The 20,117-nt window shown below is 45.9% G+C and overlaps 1 protein-coding gene across 1 annotated transcript in view; it reads left to right on the top strand.

The window, feature by feature from the left end:
* Window positions 1–20,117, top strand: part of slc45a2 (solute carrier family 45 member 2) — a 298,180-nt gene that overhangs the window by 70,753 nt on the left and 207,310 nt on the right. Inside the window, exon 3 of the mRNA XM_084326175.1 lies at window positions 9,807–10,168. Coding sequence (XP_084182301.1) covers window positions 9,807–10,168 — 362 coding nt within the window. The remainder of the gene's footprint in view (window positions 1–9,806; window positions 10,169–20,117) is intronic.

The raw sequence follows: 20,117 nt of genomic DNA, 5'->3' as shown, positions 1-20,117 counted from the left end.
TCATTCATATTCACTTAAATGCAGATCATAGTTATCCACTGAAGCCATATGACTCTGACCAGAACGGGCTCATGACGAGCGCACATAATAGGCATTAGAGCGCAGAGTTGTCTGTGAACTTGGCAACTTCATTGGATTTATTTATTCTCTAAAAATATCTATAATCATACGATTAAATATTGTTTAAAATAAAACGCTAAATACTATTATTCTGTGTGTCATGTTTCCAAATAAGATTGTTCACAACGGGAAATGCTGTATACGTTCAATTTGTTGGTTGGACCTCGGTGATCAATCTCGCTCTCAGTGAAGTCTCTCAGAGTTCGCTCGGGTTAGTCCACTTTTCCACATTTCATGGGGGTGTTCCATTACCGTATATGGTTAATCGGGGCGGTTCTGGTATGCAAATACTTAAAAAGTGCACGAGCTCAAACGTAGGATCAAAGTCATATTTATCAAGACAGGTGTGCGTAGGACCTGTGTACGCACGTGTGATAAGTCCCGTTTTTTTTGTACGTGCACACATTCTAAATTCTGTGCTTACGTATGAAAATAGAATACTTTCTGAGAAAAATTGATAAATGAGGGCGTACGTGTGTGTATTGAGCCGTACTGTATTGTACCCATTCTGCAATATGTTAAATAAAGTTTTCATTCATTCATTCAAAATAGATGCCTCTAAAAATCATATTATAGCCAATCGAACACAACTAATAAAGGCATTCATATTACAGCACGGTTATAAAATGACACACACATGATGAATTGAAAATGGGGGACCCTGATGTAAACAAGACGAAAGTCTTTCTCAGGTCTGCATCCCCTTAACAATTGTATGTATTGAGCTGTACTGTACTGTACCCATTCTGCAATCTGTTAATAAACTTTTCAATCAATCAATCAAACCACCAACGCCAAACAGTGGTCTTAGGGAGCCGTTGATATCTGACATCACCGTTTACAAGTCAGCCTTTTATTTATCCCATAACACGCGTTGTGTCTTCTTGGTTCGGCAGCGCCTCAGTGAACAATCTCCCGTGAAGTTTCTCAGAGTTCCGCTCGGGTCAGTCCATTATTTCACATCCCATGGGGGGTGTTTCATCACTTTCATGACCATATATGGATAATCATGCACGAGCATTGACGGTAGAACAAAGAGGTATTTATCAATACGGAGGAGCGTAGGACATTTTGTTGATATAATGAAAGTAGCCTAGCCTATAGCTTTCCATTTTTGCACAAAATGAGTTCCCTTCCATCACTAACATTATTGTTTCTTTTTTTATCCACTTTTTCTCCTTATTTTTTTCTATTTTTCTCCCATCCCAATTTCGTATTGTCAATTCTCCCCTCCCCTGTCTTGAATGTTGCTAGACTATGCCTCCCACTGGTCGGCTGTAGTGAGGATAGAAGCCTTGCATCATATGTCCCATCCGGTACACGAGGAGGCAGCCTGTCGTATCTTTTCACCAGACAGCTCGAACTCTCAGTGGCGAGGAGTAACGCGTGGGAGGCTCACGCTGCCCCCGATACTTCCTGTTTCTGCTGTGCAGGCGTCACCCAACTGACCTGTAGGGGTCGCTGTCCACAATGTCCAATCCCCACCCATCGACTTCCACCCGCTGGCTCTGCCAATTGAGATAGTATGACGACTGGCCCGAGGCAATGCTGACACCGGGATTCGAGACCGGAGTCTCTTGCATTGGTGACGAGCGCAATCTCGGCTACGCCACCCAGCCGCCCCGCTAACATTATTGTTTAACCATTTTCGGTTGAAATACAATTATATGTAATTATTTTATGATTAATTGCGAATTGTTTCATTTTGAGCTATAGATTGTGGATGAATACACACAACACAGAAAGCGGTACACCGTGCCAATGTTCATGCTTTATTTGTTTTAAACAAGACCATTTAGAAATGTGTCCATTGGAAATACATGGCGATTTCAAGCGAGGTGGACCGGCCGGAAACAACAATGACGTAACCACTACACCTCCCTATAGACCAGGAAGTAACCACTACACCTCCCTATAGACCAGGAAGTAACCACTACACCTCCATATAGACCAGGAAGTAACCACTACACCTCCCTATAGACCAGGAAGTAACCACTACACCTCCCTATAGACCAGGAAGTAACCACTACACCTCCCTATAGACCAGGAAGTAACCACTACACCTCCCTATAGACCAGGAAGTAACCACTACACCTCCATATAGACCAGGAAGTAACCACTACACCTCCCTATAGACCAGGAAGTAACCACTACACCTCCCTATAGACCAGGAAGTAACCACTACACCTCCCTATAGACCAGGAAGTAACCACTACACCTCCCTATAGACCAGGAAGTAACCACTACACCTCCCTATAGACCAGGAAGTAACCACTACACCTCCCGCGTCTATACTTTCCGTAGCCGCATTTCTGCAGGACGCTCTCTGATTGGCCACTGACTGACGCTCTCTGATTGGCCACTGACATGTTTGCCCAATCGCGTGACGAGCTGTGTCTTTGCCCATTTCCGCATCGAACAGCCTGCAAACTACCTGGCGTTCTATCGCCATGCTCTAAGACAAACTCTAACCTTAACCAACTTCGAAAGAGTGCCTAAGCTTAACCGTCGAAAGAACTTGCCGTCACGCTCTAAGACAAACTCTAACCTTAACCTACTTCGAAAGAGTGCCTAAGCCTAACCAGTGTAGAAACTGGCGTCGGCCAATCAGAGAGCGTCCTGCAGAAATGCGGCTACGAAAAGTATAGACGCACACCTCCCTATAGACCAGGAAGTAACCACTACACTTCCCTATAGACCAGGAAGTAACCCCTACACCTCCCTATAGACCAGGAAGTAACCACTACACCTCCCTGTAGACCAGGAAGTAACCACTACACCTCCCTATAGACCAGGAAGTAACCACTACACCCCTCTATAGACCAGGAAGTAACCACTACACCTCCCTATAGACCAGGAAGTAACCACTACACCTCCCTATAGACCAGGAAGTAACCACTACACCTCCCTATAGACCAGGAAGTAACCACTACACCTCCATATAGACCAGGAAGTAACCACTACACTTCCCTATAGACCAGGAAGTAACCCCTACACCTCCCTATAGACCAGGAAGTAACCACTACACCTCCCTATAGACCAGGAAGTAACCACTACACCTCCCTATAGACCAGGAAGTAACCACTACACCTCCCTATAGACCAGGAAGTAACCACTACACCTCCCTATAGACCAGGAAGTAACCACTACACCTCCCTATAGACTAGGAAGTAACCACTACACCTCCCTATAGACCAGGAAGTAACCACTACACCTCCCTATAGACCAGGAAGTAACCACTACACCTCCCTATAGACCAGGAAGTAACCTATACACCTCCCTATAGACCAGGAAGTAACCACTACACCTCCCTGTAGACCAGGAAGTAACCACTACACCTCCCTATAGACCAGGAAGTAACCACTACACCTCCCTATAGACCAGGAAGTAACCACTACACCTCCATATAGACCAGGAAGTAACCACTACACCTCCCTATAGACCAGGAAGTAACCACTACACCTCCCTATAGACCAGGAAGTAACCACTACACCTCCATATAGACCAGGAAGTAACCACTACACCTCCCTATAGACCAGGAAGTAACCACTACACCTCCCTATAGACCAGGAAGTAACCACTACACCTCCCTATAGACCAGGAAGTAACCACTACACCCCCCTATAGTTTCCTTGAGGTAAAAACGGCAGCAGAAATGCACTGCGTTTGGTCCTCAAGGCATGATGTGGGCCAATCACAGTGCTTGCGGGTGCAGTTGGTTTTAAAACGATATAGTCATGGTAGGAAATGTGAAAGGAAACCCCCCCACACTTCCCGTTTCAAAACCACGACAACAACCATGACCTGAGTCCACTCCCTGTCGGCCATGTTGTCGCTGACGCAATAACTAGGAGAGAGAGAGAGAGAGAGAGAGAGAGAGAGAGAGAGAGACGCAATAACTGTCAGGAAATACACTGTTCCCGAGCAACGGAATCCCAATGAATCCCCCGCATGAATGAATGAATGAATGAATGAATGAATGAATGAATGAATGAATGAATGAATGAATGAATGAATGAATGAATGAAAACTTTATTTAACAGATTGCCGAATGGGGTACAATACAGTATGGCTCAATACACACAATTGTTAAGGGGATGCAGACCAGAGAAAGACGTTTGTCTTGTTTACATCAGGGTCCCCCATTTTCAATTCATCATGACATACAGGTACGGTTACATTTGTGACATATATGATGTGCAAATATACAGTACTGTTACCCAGAGATCCTAACAGAAAAGATATACATACGATGGGAAGGAGACTGTACATTAGGAGGGGGTGGGGGTGGGGGGGTTTGGACATTTACGGGGGCCAGTTTCTTAATTGCAGCCTCCCGGTTTTGAATGTGGGTAGGGTGTTCCACATTGATGTGGCATAATTGCATAATTGCCTGTCGTTAAAACGTGCACCTCCACGAAGCCGCTGTTGGATAATTATGATGGCCGTCGTTTACACATGCAGTGACGCATTAGGTAAATTCATTAGAGGAAGGCGATGGCAGGAAGTTAACTTCTTAGCAACAGATGGAGCGATAAAGACGGGTGGCGTTTTGCAGTCCGTCAGCGTCACAGAGCTCACTGAGCTGTGAAGACTGCTGGGGGAACTGGAGAATGATACGGGTCACAAGGTGTGGGACAATCAAGACACCGGCCTCCTGCTGGAAGAACATGGCCTTCTCTGCCTCCATCTTCGTCCTCTTTTTCTCCTGTTAACACTTTCTTTACTGAGAAAAAGAAAGACTTTCAATTTGAAGTTGAGGCCTGATGAAAGGCCCAGTTTTAAATGATTGACAGGCTGGTGATTAACACCTTGTGGGGCATTCGCCCACCGTCTGTGATGGCTCGCCACGTCAGAATACCAGCGTTCTATAACAAGGACACTAAACAAGAAGGAAGGGTCGTCACGTCAGAATACCAGCGTTCTATAACAAGGACACTAAACAAGAAGGAAGGGTCGTCACGTCAGAATACCAGCGTTCTATAACAAGGACACTAAACAAGAAGGAAGGGTCGTCACGTCAGAATACCAGCGTTCTATAACAAGGACACTAAACAAGAAGGAAGGGTCGTCACGTCAGAATACCAGCGTTCTATAACAAGGACACTATAAAAGAAGGAAGGGTCGTCACGTCAGAATACCAGCGTTCTATAACAAGGACACTAAACAAGAAGGAAGGGTCGTCACGTCAGAATACCAGCGTTCTATAACAAGGACACTAAACAAGAAGGAAGGGTCGTCACGTCAGAATACCAGCGTTCTATAACAAGGACACTAAACAAGAAGGAAGGGTCGTCACGTCAGAATACCAGCGTTCTATAACAAGGACACTAAACAAGAAGGAAGGGTCGTCACGTCAGAATACCAGCGTTCTATAACAAGGACACTAAACAAGAAGGAAGGGTCGTCACGTCAGAATACCAGCGTTCTATAACAAGGACACTAAACAAGAAGGAAGGGTCGTCACGTCAGAATACCAGCGTTCTATAACAAGGACACTAAACAAGAAGGAAGGGTCGTCACGTCAGAATAAAAAAAGAAAAAGAAGGAAGACGTCACGTCTGAATACCAATGTTGTATAACAAGGACACGTCATTATGGGAGCTGGAAGAAAATACATAGATGATGGAATTCATCAGGGGTGTAAAAAGTACCCAGAAATGATACTTAAGTGAAAGTATGGGTACCGTCTCAAAATCGTACTCAAGTAAAAGTCTGAATATCTGGCTAAAAACACACTTGAGTAAAAGTGAAAAAAAAAGTGTCTATTTTTAAATGTACTTAAGTATTAAAAAGTAAAAGTAAAAACGTTTGAAAGTAAAAGTCCTTTACACCCCTGGAATTCATGGATTCCCTTCCCTTCAGCCTGCAGGTCTGGCAGGCGGAGGATGAGCTCCAATCGCTGCACGGCCAACATGTCAGTGGTGGGGCCTCGTGCGTGAAATTGCACACGCTGGGGTCTGACACAGAAAAGGGTATCGCAGAACCAACAGAAATATATATATATAAATACATGTGATGGTAGAGCCTCAAATCCATTTACGTCAAAGCTTCACACATTATATGATCAGATTTGACCCGTGTTTACATTTTATGGTTCCCAGAGGTTAGCATGCGTCACCGCACATGTATTTGTGTGCGTGCACGCATGCGTGTGTGTGTGTGTGTGTGTGTGCGCGTCAAACAGTCATAACAACAAAAGCGTGTGACCAGCTTCTACTCTCTGCACGAGTGCAGGGGAAGTTATGTCTGATGTATATTCTCTACACTGTTGATGTGGTTATATCGGATGTATATTATCTACACTGTTGATGTGGTTATATCTGATGTATATTCTCTACACTGTTGATGTGGTTATATCTGATATATAATATATATTCTCTACACTGTTGATGTGGTTATATCGGATGTATATTCTCTACACTGTTGATGTGGTTATATCTGATGTATATTCTCTACACTGTTGATGTGGTTATATCGGATGTATATTCTCTACACTGTTGATGTGGTTATATCTCAGCTGCCACTTTCAACTCACGGACATAGATATTCAAAGTGTACTTCCTGTCTGCTAATATCAACAGCCAACATGGTCTCATCAGAAAATGTAAACAAAGTACTAATCAACCACAGGAAAAAAAGGTACATAATGTTATTATTTATGTTATAAGTAATATATTTACGTTTCATAAATCGGCAAAAGTCCAAAACGAATCATAGCGACCGGGAGTTGATTGATTGATTGAAAATGTTATTAACAGATTGCAGAATGGGTACAATACAGTACAGCTCAATACACACAATTGTTAAGGTATATATTTTTACATAATATGAAACTACCGGTTCATACCTTCGAAATAAGCCATCAATTGTAAAATTCGAGCCGATAGTTTTTAATCAATGTCCTATGAAACATTCTGGTACAATCCTTACCAATTTGCAGCAAGAGGATCTGAAGAGAATTCACTGAATTCAGCTAAATGATAAGGGAACTACACTCCTTCCCAGAATGCAATGTGATGTCAATGTCAATGTCACTAGACTAATTCACACCTGGAACACAAAGGCCCTTTGTTCCTTTGTTATTCCAATGAACTCTAATCTAAGGCGTGCAGAAATCATACCCCTCAGCATAGGCACCAATTCCGTAGGACCAACGCCCTTGATCATATTCCTACGGGTCAGCCAAATGGCTAACTTAGCCTGCCCGTAAACAAAATTCAGTAAAACGCTCACAACCTTGTTACGTAATGAATACATTTGGCCAAGGATGAAACTCTCCACACAGAACATCACCCCCAGCTTCACACACAACCCTTTTAGGAACCACAACACCCTATTAACCCTTTGACACTTTAGGAAAACATGGGTTACAGTCTCAGATACTCCACAAAAGGGGCACCCATCACCCACCCCTGGATCCACCCGAGCCAGGAACCGATTCGTTGCCAACACCCCATGCGCTATCCTCCTGAAAGCATTCATCCTGCTCTCTAGGTCGATAAGGCCTTGTCCTCCTTCCTGAACCGGCAAATAAAGGACTGCGGCCCTCAGCCAGTGATGTCCGAACCAGAAAAAATCCACCAGCTTCCTCTGGATGTCTGCCAGGAAGCCTCTGGGGGGGTTAAGAACAGCCAGCTGATGCCACAGGGATGAAGCCACCAGGTTATTCACTATGAGCACCCTCCCTCTATAGGATATCTGCGCTAGCAGCCACTTCCACCTTGACAACCTAGCCACCATTGACTGTGCTACTCCCTCCCAATTTTTACTGACCCACCCCTCTGATCCCAGATATACCCCTAAAAGCTTGAGCCCATTCACACCCCACTGTAGCCCCCCCAGTAACTGTGGTAATGTCAGGCCCCTCCATGCCCCACACTGCAGTGCCTCACTCTTACCCCAGTTCACCCTCGCTGAAGCTGCTCTCGCATACACCTCGAGGCTATTCTTTATGGCTCTTACATCCTCCCCATCCCTGACAAAGATGGTCAAGTCATCCGCGTAGGCAGACAGACATATTGGCCTGTCGATCCCCAACTCGGGTGAACCCACACCCTTCAACCTCTTCCTCAACAAACACAGAAAAGGCTCAATGGCCAAAGTGTAGAGCTGACCCGACAGTGGGCAGCCCTGGCGGATCCCCCTCCCCACCTGGACTGGCCTGCTCAGGCCCCCACCCACTTTTATCAGACAGGAGGCCCCATTGTATAACATTTTTACAATTGACATAAAACTCTCCCCAAACCCAAACCCAGCAAGAACATTATACAGATACCCATGGTCCACCCTGTCAAACGCCTTCTCTTGATCAAGAGAGATGACTCCAAAGTTCATATTGTGTTGCCTTGACAGGTCCAACATGTCCTTTATTAAAAACAAATTGTCTGTCATTGAACACCCAGGCACACCATATGACTGGTCCTGGTGCACCACAGACTCAAGGTGCATGTTAAGCCTGTTGGCCAGGCACTTTGCAACCAACTTGTAATCCGCTGAAAGAATCGCTACAGGTCTCCAGTGCTTGAGCTCACTGAGGTCCCCCTTCTTCGGCAGTAGAGCCAGAACTGCCCGCTGGCAGCTCAACGGCAGCTCCCCCACCTCAATGCATTCGCGCAAGACACGAAAAAGATCCTGTCCAATAGTGTCCCAGAATCCTTTGTAAAAGTCCACAGGCAGACCATCTACCCCTGGGGCACGACCAGGAGTCATCTGGGAGACTGCCTTCGACAGCTCCCCAAACGTTAAAGGACTGTCCAGTTCAGTCCTCTGTTCCTGAGAGAGACGAGGGAGATCCCTCAGTAATGTGTCCGTAGACACAGGGTCACATTGTTCAGCACCATACAACACAGAATAAAACCGCACAGCCTCTGCCCGCATCTCCCCGATCACAGACGTGACGTGTCCATTGGGTAAACGCAGACAGTGCATTTGTTTTTCCTCAATTTTTTTCCTTTCCAGGCCAAAGAAAAAAGAACTAGGAGCATCCATCTCTCTCAGCATGGTGAACCTAGCCCTCACAAGCGCACCCCTTGCTCTGTCCTGGAGGAAAACCCCCAAGTCCCTGCGTAGCTCTGACAGATTCTCCCGTAGCCCCCCACTGTCACCCCCCACCAGCTCAACCTCCACCTGCCGTATGCTCTGCTCCAGAGCCTCCAGGGCCCTCCTGTACTCAGCTGAGGAGAAAGCAGTGTACTGCTGACAAAAAAGCCTTATGTGCGCTTTGCCGGTATCCCACCATTGCCTCAGAGACTCAAACTCTCCCTCTCTCTGCCTCCACCTCTCCCAAAACTCCTGGAAACTCAAGCAAAAGGTGGCATCTTGTAAAAGCTTTACATTGAATTTCCAGTATGCTGAGTGATGAGGCCCTGATGATATGGCCAGCTGTGCTATTACAAAATGATGGTCTGAGAAACTGACTGGGCAGAGATTGTTTGCCTTAAATTTTAGCTGAGTTTAGTGCACGTATGGCCATGGGATAAAAACTTAACTTGAGTCTGTTAGTCCGGGTGGGCATGACGCTGAAACGCCTGCCCGAGCGCAGCCGTATGAGGTGTTTGTTGCCAGGGTGGTGTGGGTCCTTAAGTATTTTGACTGTACCTCATGTGTGACAAATAAAACGAAGCTTGAAACTTGAAACGTGGCATGCTGCTGACCCTCTCTCGCCCCTCTGCTTGGTCTCCCAGGTCTGGGCGGGGCGTTTGGCTACCTGGTGGGGGCCATGGACTGGGGCCACTCAGCGCTCGGGCAGCTCCTGGGCTCCGAGTACCAGGTCATCTACTTCTTCTCCGCCACAACGTGGGGCATCTTCCTCACCATTCACCTCCTCAGCATCCCGGAGACGCCCCTGGGCAAGGTCACGCCCTCCGACCCCCCGCCCCCCAGCGCGCTCCGGCTGCTCGGCTCCCACGGTCCCGTCTACGGGGCGCTGGGTAAGGAGGCCGTCGCCTTACCCCCAGGACCGGACACCACCACCAGGCCCCGGTCCTTCTCCGCCCTCTCAGAGGCCAACTCTGTGACCTCCAGCGCCAAGCAGCCCAACAAAGAGGTCGGTTGATTGATTGATTGATTGATTGATTGATTAAATACATTTTTATTAACAGATTGCAGAATGGGTACAGTACAGTACAGCTCAATACACACAATTGTCAAGGGGATGCAGACCAGAGAAAGACTATTGTCTTGTTTACATCAGGGTCCCCCATTTTTTATTAATTTATTTATTTTAATTATGTTTTTGGTCGATTTTCATTTGTTTGTACTACCGGGCAGTCCGGTAGAGAGAGAGAGAAAGAACGGGAGACAGAGCGGGGGCAAGACATTCGGCAAAGGGAATCAAACCCGGGTCGGCCGCTTCGCGACGCAGCGTGTTACATGGGTCGCCACTTGGGTGCCCAGGCTCCCCCTTTTTCAATTCATAATGTTGGAGGGTGAACTCGACGGGTTGGTCCTTTGAGGTGCTCGATATAAAGAAAAAGCATCATGAGTCACACCCAAATGCAGTGGTGGAAAGTAACTAAGTATTTTTTACTCAAGTAAAATTTCGAGCTACTTGTACTTTGTGTGAGTATTTCCATTTTAGGGAACTTTATACTTTTTACTCCACTACATTTATCTGAACCCATCAGTTACTATTTACTTTGAAGAAAAATATTTTGCATAGAAAACATGGCAGAAAGGTATAAAGATGATAGACTTTTACAACGGACATAATCAGAGCAGCATAACTGGACCACATACCTTTAACACTTTGAGTGCCACTCACAAGATTTCTCAGGTTTTTTTATAGGTGGTTGCTAGCCACTCACGAGATTTCTCTGAATTTTTTTATTTTATTTTTTTAGCGATCTGAAAAATTATTGCATCACCCGAGCCTACCCGAGTATAGCCGAGCGGCGCCGGCGATCACTGTGGAAAAAAGCGCCCCCTGTCGTCTCCCAGATGACATAAGTGATTTTGGAATGGACTCAATGAAAATGAATGGGGAAAAAAATCCGGTACTCCACATTTTCCAGTTCACTGATCCAGTCGGGGTTACCACAGTTCATTCTGGAACCTCAGATCCCCGCTGATCATGGAGATCTACAGTATCGCGTTGGATCCATACACGTATCGATTTTTTCGAATGGTGATCAGGAATTGGAATATACCAGTTGGATACCATCTGATGTCAGGTAAGGACTCTATGTTATCAGTGTTAGGATAATCAGAGTAAGTTTGATGAAGTTATAAGCTGTTTTGTGAAATGTCTTCTTTCGGTTTCACTGTAAAAGTCCGTGAGGAAATCAACGGAGCGATTATCCGTGCGCGGCCGTAATGTCCTTGCGTGCACGTATAATATTGATCATCTAGCGTTTATTTGAAAACGATTCATAAAAAGGCAGACGAATATCAACGTTGTGGAATATTCCACTAAAAGACGATTTTCATAGAATGCTCCAGAATGAGCTGTTTTTTATATCAAAACGGGGGCTTTTCTAACTGCTCTGAAACGGAAACGACGCGATAAAAAAACAATCTGCCTTGACAGCACTGACTGGAAAATAGTCTTTGATAATGCGATGGGCAGATTAGACACATAGCCATAATTTAAAACATAGATTAGGCGATATTAACGTTAACATTGGCGCCGATGGTGGCATTCAGCCGGTAAAACGGAAAACCAGGCGTGGCGCTCAAAGTGTTAACATAACCTATAGAGGTCAATGGATCGAGGATTGAATGCTCCCAAGCACTGGAATACACAAACGTCATGTAGAATGCGTACTTTTAAGTAAATTCAATAACAAATACTTAAGTAGAATTTGAATGGAGGACTTTTACTTTTACCAGAGTACTTATTTATCTGGGTATTTCTACTTTTACTTAAGTAAAGGAACTGTGTACTTCTTCCACCACGGCCTAAATGGAGAGGTGTGTTGAAGGGTGTGTGTGTGTATGTTTGTTTGTTTGTTTTAATAGGATCATCATTAACTGTCCAATTAATTACCGCTATCGTCTTCCTGGGGTCCTCGCAATAAAATAATACAACAGAACAAATACAGAATGTAATTAGCAATACAATTAAAACAAGAAAATAAATACAATCGAATAAAAAACATAAAGTAGTTAGTTAATCACATCTTACTACATCATACTACATCCATTTATTATCTGCTTGCTTTGTGGAGACTATGGTAGCTTGTCCCAGTTGAATATGGCTCTATAGCGCACTGTGGGTTTTAAATTATTAGTCCTTGGTCGAGGAAGTACCAGGTCACAACTTAGCGCCTGTGTGTGTGATGTGTGTCTCTGTGTGTGTGTGTGTGTGTGTGTGTGTGTGTGTGTGTGTGTGTGTGTGTGTGTGTGTGTGTGTGTGTGTGTGTGTGTGTGTAACTTTGGTTGCCATTGCCAATTTGGGCACGAATGTAACAGAATAGCCCACAATGTCCAATTGCACTGATAATATTTGTGTCCTTTAGACTTTGTCTTTATGTGGACATAAATAAATATTCTTTAAATGAACATGGAAAGGTTCTGTTCAGGTCTCAGGCAAAGCAAGGACGGCAGAACAGCTGCACTGTTACTGAAAGCCAACCCCTGCAGTTGTGAGAATGGGTTTTAAGCTGACTTTAGACCTCTCGCTTTGGAAGGTGTGTGATTGTTGCCAGAAAACTAGCGAACACTGAAAGATAAAGGCTCGACATTTGGAGACGCTCCCGTCATAACGCTCCGGCGCGGGGACGTGGGGCTCCCTGTGCGGGGGAATCGCAGCAGTGGGTGGGGAGTCTGGCGGGGCTTGCTGAGCCGTGACGTATGCCTCGAAACGGCCGTATAGTCTGTCTCGCTCCACAGAGCCGTGAGTGAGAGCGGTAAGCTGAGCAATGATTTCATCCAACGAGTGAGCGAGTTGGTCTACCCGAGCAGTCTGGTCGCCGATAATACTCACGGACTGCCTCTGAAACTTCCTTTTACGTGATGGACGTGTGTCCTCCTCATCCTCGGTCTCGAGTGCAGCTGGTTCTGACATCTTGGTCGTGGTGTTCTGTGAGAATGGGTTTTAAGCAGAGCTTAATGGTATTCCCAAGTAGGCAAGAATTACATCCAGAAATGTACAACAGGTATGAATAGGGGGATAACGGGGGCAGGCGCACTCCAGTGCTACTGCAGACGGAAGACACGGGTGAGAGTGAGCAGGAACTCCTTGGTAAGCTCCAGGGGGTCCAGACAGGGACACGCTGGCATGGAGGTCCTGGGCACAAGAGAGGAAAGTTAGAACAGGGAATAATCACACGGGGATGCCTAGCAGGTCTTCAGACTGAGGCGTTGTACCTAGGTAATGATACTAACACCACGACGACTTCTGGTCAGCGTCGTCCGGTTGAAGTAGGGTCCTCATCATCAGGGGATGGGATACAGCTGTGAGGAGTGAGGTGCCTGACAGCGTGTGAATCAGGGGATGAGGTGCAGCTGGGTTGAGTGACGGGAGGTGAAGGGGTGCTGACCATAAAAGGGTGTGAGGCTTCCGTGGTGGATGGAAGGGAGGATGAAGAGGAGTGCGTGGTGGATGGAAGGGAGGATGAAGAGGAGTGTGTGGTGAATGTGAGGGGAGAAGGAGGAGGGGTGAAGTACGCTCTCGCTGTGATTATGACAGCAGTGCAGACATGGTGGTGAATCGCTGTAGTCAATTAATGAGTGGGCTTCTAATTGTCACATAGCAAGGTGAAATAATTACATCACACTCTGTACACAAAGACCATTCATTAGCTGTATGTATGTGGCTTATAGAATAGAATAGAAATAGAAATACTTTAATCATCCCGAGGGAAATTCGGCACTACAAATCGCTCACAGTAAACATTTAGGTAGACAAAACAATTAGTCACGAATAATAATAAAAAAATAAGCCTAAGACTAAGGAATAAAATAAGCCTAATAATAAAATACGCTCCGGGATTTACATTTCCTATCTTATGTATATACATTCTAATATAAAATATACAGTAAAAATATACACAAATCTACAATAAGTAAGTAAGCTTCACAGCGATCCTGAAGTCTATCAGCAGATCTTCACCAGAGCATGGCGGCAAACTTATCATTTTACTGATCAAATCCAATCGCATTTAGTTATTTTCTCTGAATATGTTTGTTTTGTAGTGAGTTTCAGTTCCAGTTTAAACTTGATTTGAACAGGGACAGCACACATTAATGAACATACAGTAAATGTGTGAGACAGTGTTAAGCCAAAGCTAATGTTCAACAGTTGTCCCTGGGCCTGGTGTTAAAAGCCTCTAAAAAAAGACAGCATAACATATATGACATACAGGTAATTAAGAACCGGTTAAAAACACATCATGCAAAATATTTACATCAGACATGTACAGACAGACAATGTACAAACACACAATAATTCTACATATTAGGTACAGGCAGGCATATGGGGTTAGAGTTCTGCAGGGCTGTTGTGTTGACATGTGTAGTTATTTCTTAACCATGTTTTGAAAGTGTGTTTGAATGATCTGTGGGTTTCTATATTGCGGATGTAACTTGGAATGGAGTTCCAGGTCTTGGCAGATCTCATGGAGAGGGAGAGTAGTTTATTTGTTGCTGCCATCTTCAGTGTTATGGGATTCCTACCACACCACAGGCTCCGTGTCCTCATTATGTCTCTGGCAGTATGTTGTCAAGAGGCACTATTAAAAAGATGAGTTTTGAGGCCCTTTTTAAAAGCATCCACAGACTGTGGTGCTCTCAGGTGGTCAGTGAGAGTGTTCTACAGTCTGTGGTGCTCTCAGGTGGTCAGGGAGAGTGTTCCACAGTCTGGTGCTCTCAGGTGGTCAGGGAGAGTGTTCTACAGTCTGTGGTGCTCTCAGGTGATCAGGGAGAGTGTTCTACAGTCTGTGGTGCTCTCAGGTGGTCAGGGAGAGTGTTCTACAGTCTGTGGTGCTCTCAGGTGGTCAGGGAGAGTGTTCCACAGTCTGTGGTGCTCTCAGGTGGTCAGGGAGAGTGCTCTACAGTCTGTGGTGCTCTCAGGTGGTCAGGGAGAGTGTTCTACAGTCTGTGGTGCTCTCAGGTGGTCAGGGAGAGTGTTCCACAGTCTGTGGTGCTCTCAGGTGGTCAGAGAGAGCGTTCTACAGACTGTGGTGCTCTCAGGTGGTCAGGGAGAGTGTTCCACAGTGTGTGGTGCTCTCAGGTGGTCAGGGAGAGTGTTCTACAGTCTGTGGTGCTCTCAGGTGGTCAGGGAGAGTGTTCTACAGTCTGTGGTGCTCTCAGGTGGTCAGGGAGAGTGTTCCACAGTCTGTGGTGCTCTCAGGTGGTCAGTGAGAGTGTTCTACAGTCTGTGGTGCGCTCAGGTGGTCAGGGAGAGTGTTCTACAGTCTGTGGTGCTTTCAGGTGGTCAGGGAGAGTGTTCTACAGTCTGTGGTGCTCTCAGGTGGTCAGGGAGAGTGTTCTACAGTCTGTGGTGCTCTCAGGTGGTCAGGGAGAGTGTTCTACAGTCTGTGGTGCTCTCAGGTGGTCAGGGAGAGTGTTCCACAGTCTGTGGTGCTCTCAGGTGGTCAGAGATAGTGTTCTACAGTCTGTGGTGCTCTCAGGTGGTCAGGGAGAGTGTTCTACAGTCTGTGGTGCTCTCAGGTGGTCAGGGAGAGTGTTCCACAGTCTGTGGTGCTCTCAGGTGGTCAGGGAGAGTGTTCTACAGTCTGTGGTGCTCTCAGGTGGTCAGAGAGAGTGTTCTACAGACTGTGGTGCTCTCAGGTGGTCAGGGAGAGTGTTCCACAGTGTGTGGTGCTCTCAGGTGGTCAGGGAGAGTGTTCTATAGTCTGTGGTGCTCTCAGGTGGTCAGGGAGAGTGTTCTACAGTCTGTGGTGCTCTCAGGTGGTCAGGGAGAGTGTTCTACAGTCTGTGGTGCTCTCAGGTGGTCAGGGAGAGTGTTCTACAGACTGTGGTGCTCTAAGGTGGTCAGGGAGAGTGTTCCACAGTCTGTGGTGCTCTTAGGTGGTCATGGAGAGTGTTCCACAGTCTGTGGTGCTCTCAGGTGGTCAGGGAGAGTGTTCCACAGTCTGTGGTGCTCTCAGGTGGTCAGGGAGAGTGTTCCACAGTCTGTGGTGCTCTCAGGTGGTCAGGGAGAGCGTTCCACAGTCTGTGGTGCTCTCAGGTGGTCAGGGAGAGTGTTCTACAGTCTGTGGTGCTCTCAGGTGGTCAGGGAGAGCGTTCTACAGACTGTGGTGCTCTCAGGTGGTCAGGGAGAGTGTTCTACAGTCTGTGGTGCTCTCAGGTGGTCAGGGAGAGTGTTCTACAGTCTGTGGTGCTCTCAGGTGGTCAGGGAGAGTGTTCTACAGTCTGTGGTGCTCTCAGGTGGTCAGGGAGAGTGTTCCACAGTCTGTGGTGCTCTCAGGTGGTCAGTGAGAGTGTTCTACAGTCTGTGGTGCGCTCAGGTGGTCAGGGAGAGTGTTCTACAGTCTGTGGTGCTTTCAGGTGGTCAGGGAGAGTGTTCTACAGTCTGTGGTGCTCTCAGGTGGTCAGGGAGAGTGTTCTACAGTCTGTGGTGCTCTCAGGTGGTCAGGGAGAGTGTTCCACAGTCTGTGGTGCTCTCAGGTGGTCAGAGATAGTGTTCTACAGTCTGTGGTGCTCTCAGGTGGTCAGAGATAGTGTTCTACAGTCTGTGGTGCTCTCAGGTGGTCAGGGAGAGTGTTCTACAGTCTGTGGTTCCACAGACTGGGAGCGGATGAGCAGAAACCCCGATCTCCCACGGTGCAGAGTTTGGTCTTTGGTGACATGGTTCATTGTCACCATGAACATGGGCATTGTACCTTCTCCTCGACTCCAAGTTTCAAGTTTCAAGTTTCTTTAATAGTTGTCATACAGAAGTACAGAATACTTTTGTACAAAATGCTTCTTACTGTTGCGCTCCAGAGACTGTGCATGACAAGATAAGTATGAAATAAAAACATAGTAAAAATTAGAAGTAAAAAAAGAGGTCACAGTGTTCAGTTTTGACATATGTACAATGTTCGTAGACGTAGTTACCATACAATATACAATACTGTGCAGTGTACTAATATACAATACAATATAGTGCAAGGCATAAATGGACGAGGTGCAGTTTAGGTACAATTCACAGTAGGTGTACGAGTTGTAGTGCAAATCCTTTATCAATAAATATAAAGTGTAAGTGTGTTTGTGTGATCTAAAGTGTGGAGAGTGGGTGCTGCAGTGTGTTGTTTGTTTGAGTGAGTGTGTGCGTGTGGGTGTGTGTGCTGTGTGCATTTGATGGTTGTTGCATAGTGATTATTGTTCGTTTAGCGATTATTTTCGTTTAGCAGCCTGATGGCCTGGGGATAGAAGCTCCTTCTGAGTCTTTCTGTGCTCGCCATAAGACTCCGGTATCGCTTGCCTGACGGCAGCAGTTCAAAGAGGCAGTTGTTCGGGTGGCTCGAGTCCTTAATAATTCTCTTAGCCTTCCCCTTGCACCGCTTGTTGTAAATGTTCTGGAGGGTGGGAAGCCCCCCTCTAATTGTGCGTTCGGCTGAACGTGTCACTCTTTGTAGTCTGCTACGGTCTTGTGCAGTGCTATTCCCAAACCAGGAGGTGATGTTGCCGGTCAGGATGCTCTCTATTGTACATGAGTAGAAGTTCCTAAGGATCTTCTGACTGACTTGGAACTTCCTTAGGCGCCTGAGGAAGTAGAGGCGTTGTCGTGCCTTCTTCACAACACTGTCAATGTGTGTGGTCCATGTCAAGTCCTCGGATATGTGGGCTCCGAGGTACTTGAAACTGTTCACTCTCTCAACTGGTGCCCCGTCGATGCTGAGGGGGCTGTAGTCCTTGACCCCCGACCTCCTGAAGTCCACAATCATCTCTTTTGTTTTGCTGACGTTCAGGGAGAGGCAGTTCTCCTGACACCACTGTGACAGGTTCTCTACCTCTTCCAGGTAGGCCCTTTCGTCGTTGGCAGAGATCAGGCCCACCACTACTGTGTCATCAGCAAATTTGATGATGGTGTTGTTGTTCCGCTGTGCTATGCAGTCATGTGTGTACAGGGAGTAGAGGAGGGGGCTCAGAACACATATTGTTTATTCTTGGTCACCTATTGAGGCTATAGACTTTTTTATCTATATAATTTTATTGATCTGTAATTAACGCAAAGATTCAGTGTCTTCTGATGACATCACTGGGGGACATATTAGATTAGATTAGACGGCTTTATTAATCCCAGTGGGGAAACTCATTTGCCCTCAAAAACAACTCATACAAACGGCAATCAATAAATAGACATTGCAATAAAAAACAAACAAATAAATTACACCCATGGCCGTAGCCAGCTATGAGGTCACCAAGGTCTGGACCTCGGTAACTATTTGTAACTATAAAAAAAATGAATAAATAAATTATAAAAAAAAAAAGTTTTATAGAAATATCACAATATTAATGTACAGTCGGGAGTTGAAAATGTCTGATGTTTGGCAACGGTACTCCCCCCTGCATCGCTACAGCACTACTTGGTCGCTTCTGCCCAGGGGACATACAGGTGGCTTTGCTTTGAACTAACGTTACTTGTTCAAAGCATGCGTGCGCTTGTGACAAAACAGCAGTGCCGTGGGCAGGGGCGTAGCTGGGGGGGGGTAGTTTAGGATGATTCCAAGGGCCCAGCACTGGGGTGGGGGCCCAATTTTTTTTTTTTTTTACTAGACATCACTCAGGTGTATTATTGATGCTCTCATTGATACTATGTTTGTTTCTGAAGTGTGTGTGTGTGTGTGTGTGTGTGTGTGTGTGTGTGTGTGTGTGTGTGTGTGTGTGTGTGTGTGAGAGATATATAGAGAGCGGGGGGGGGGGACTTTGGTAGACTATTGCATTGGTCCATTCATTGAAGATGAACGCAATGCGACATCCTTTACTAGGCTCACCCACCAACAGTGCAGGTGCTGAACTGCTGATCCGAATGTATAGGTAAAAACTAGGGCTGGGCGATAAAACGATAACGATAACTATCGCGATAAATTATTTCCTCGAAATAAACATGAAACGTGGTCGCAAAGTTTCGATATATCGATTTTCCAAGCTTGGATATGAGCACACGCACTAACAACCAATCAGTGAAGGAGATGGCCGAGAGCGAAGGAGACCCGGAAGGAGACCCAGAGGTAGGACTCAACAACAAGGCTTGCTAGGCTAATTAGCTTGCACGGCGCTGTTTTATATATTTACTTGCCGAGTGGGTGTGTGGCGTGAATTCTGAGGCCACGTTTATAGTAGTGTGGGGTATACAGTGGACGTCGTTGCAATGTATTGTGGCGGAAGAGAGTATTTTAGTGTCATATTTAGTACATTGTCATGGAATACACCGCTTAGAAACAACAGGCTGGCTAGGATAACTAGCTTGCACGGCGCGATTTTATATATTTACGTGCCGAGTATGTGTGTGGCGTGAATTCTGAGGCCACGTTTATAGTAGTGTGGGGTATACAGTGGACGTTGTTTCAATATATTGGGGCGGAAGAGAGTATTTTAGGGTCATATTTATTACATTGTCATGAGATACTCGGCTAACTGCTAACGTGCGCGGACTGATGACGACATCAACTCGACTCGAGACATTCGCAGCAGCAAAACAAGTCTATTATATATATCTATGCTATCAATAGCCCGTCCATCGCCGCCGGGTATAAGAAGTTAATTAAACTTGACAGACATTATATCGACGATAATTATCGATATCGAGTTATATGAAAATAATTAAATAATTTTATCGCGATAACGTTTTTGGCCATATCGCCCAGCCCTAGTAAAAAACATATTATGCGTTTTGATCAATAAATAAATGGCCAAAAAAAAATTATCTCGCTCGCTTACGCGCGCTCGCATTCTCTGGGGGCCTACAAATACATTCTTTCATGGGGCCCAGGATCTACAGCTACGCCCCTGGCCGTGGGCTGGACTGGTAATCTGGACATTTTCCCGGTGGGCCGACGCTATAATTGATTTATAAAAAATTTAAATAAAGTTTGGTCAACGAC

The sequence above is a fragment of the Notolepis coatsorum genome (genome assembly GCF_963971535.1).
Source record: "Notolepis coatsorum genome assembly, chromosome: 12".
NCBI classification, from domain to species: domain Eukaryota; kingdom Metazoa; phylum Chordata; class Actinopteri; order Aulopiformes; family Paralepididae; genus Notolepis; species Notolepis coatsorum.
This window is presented reverse-complemented; position numbering and strand designations above follow the sequence as displayed.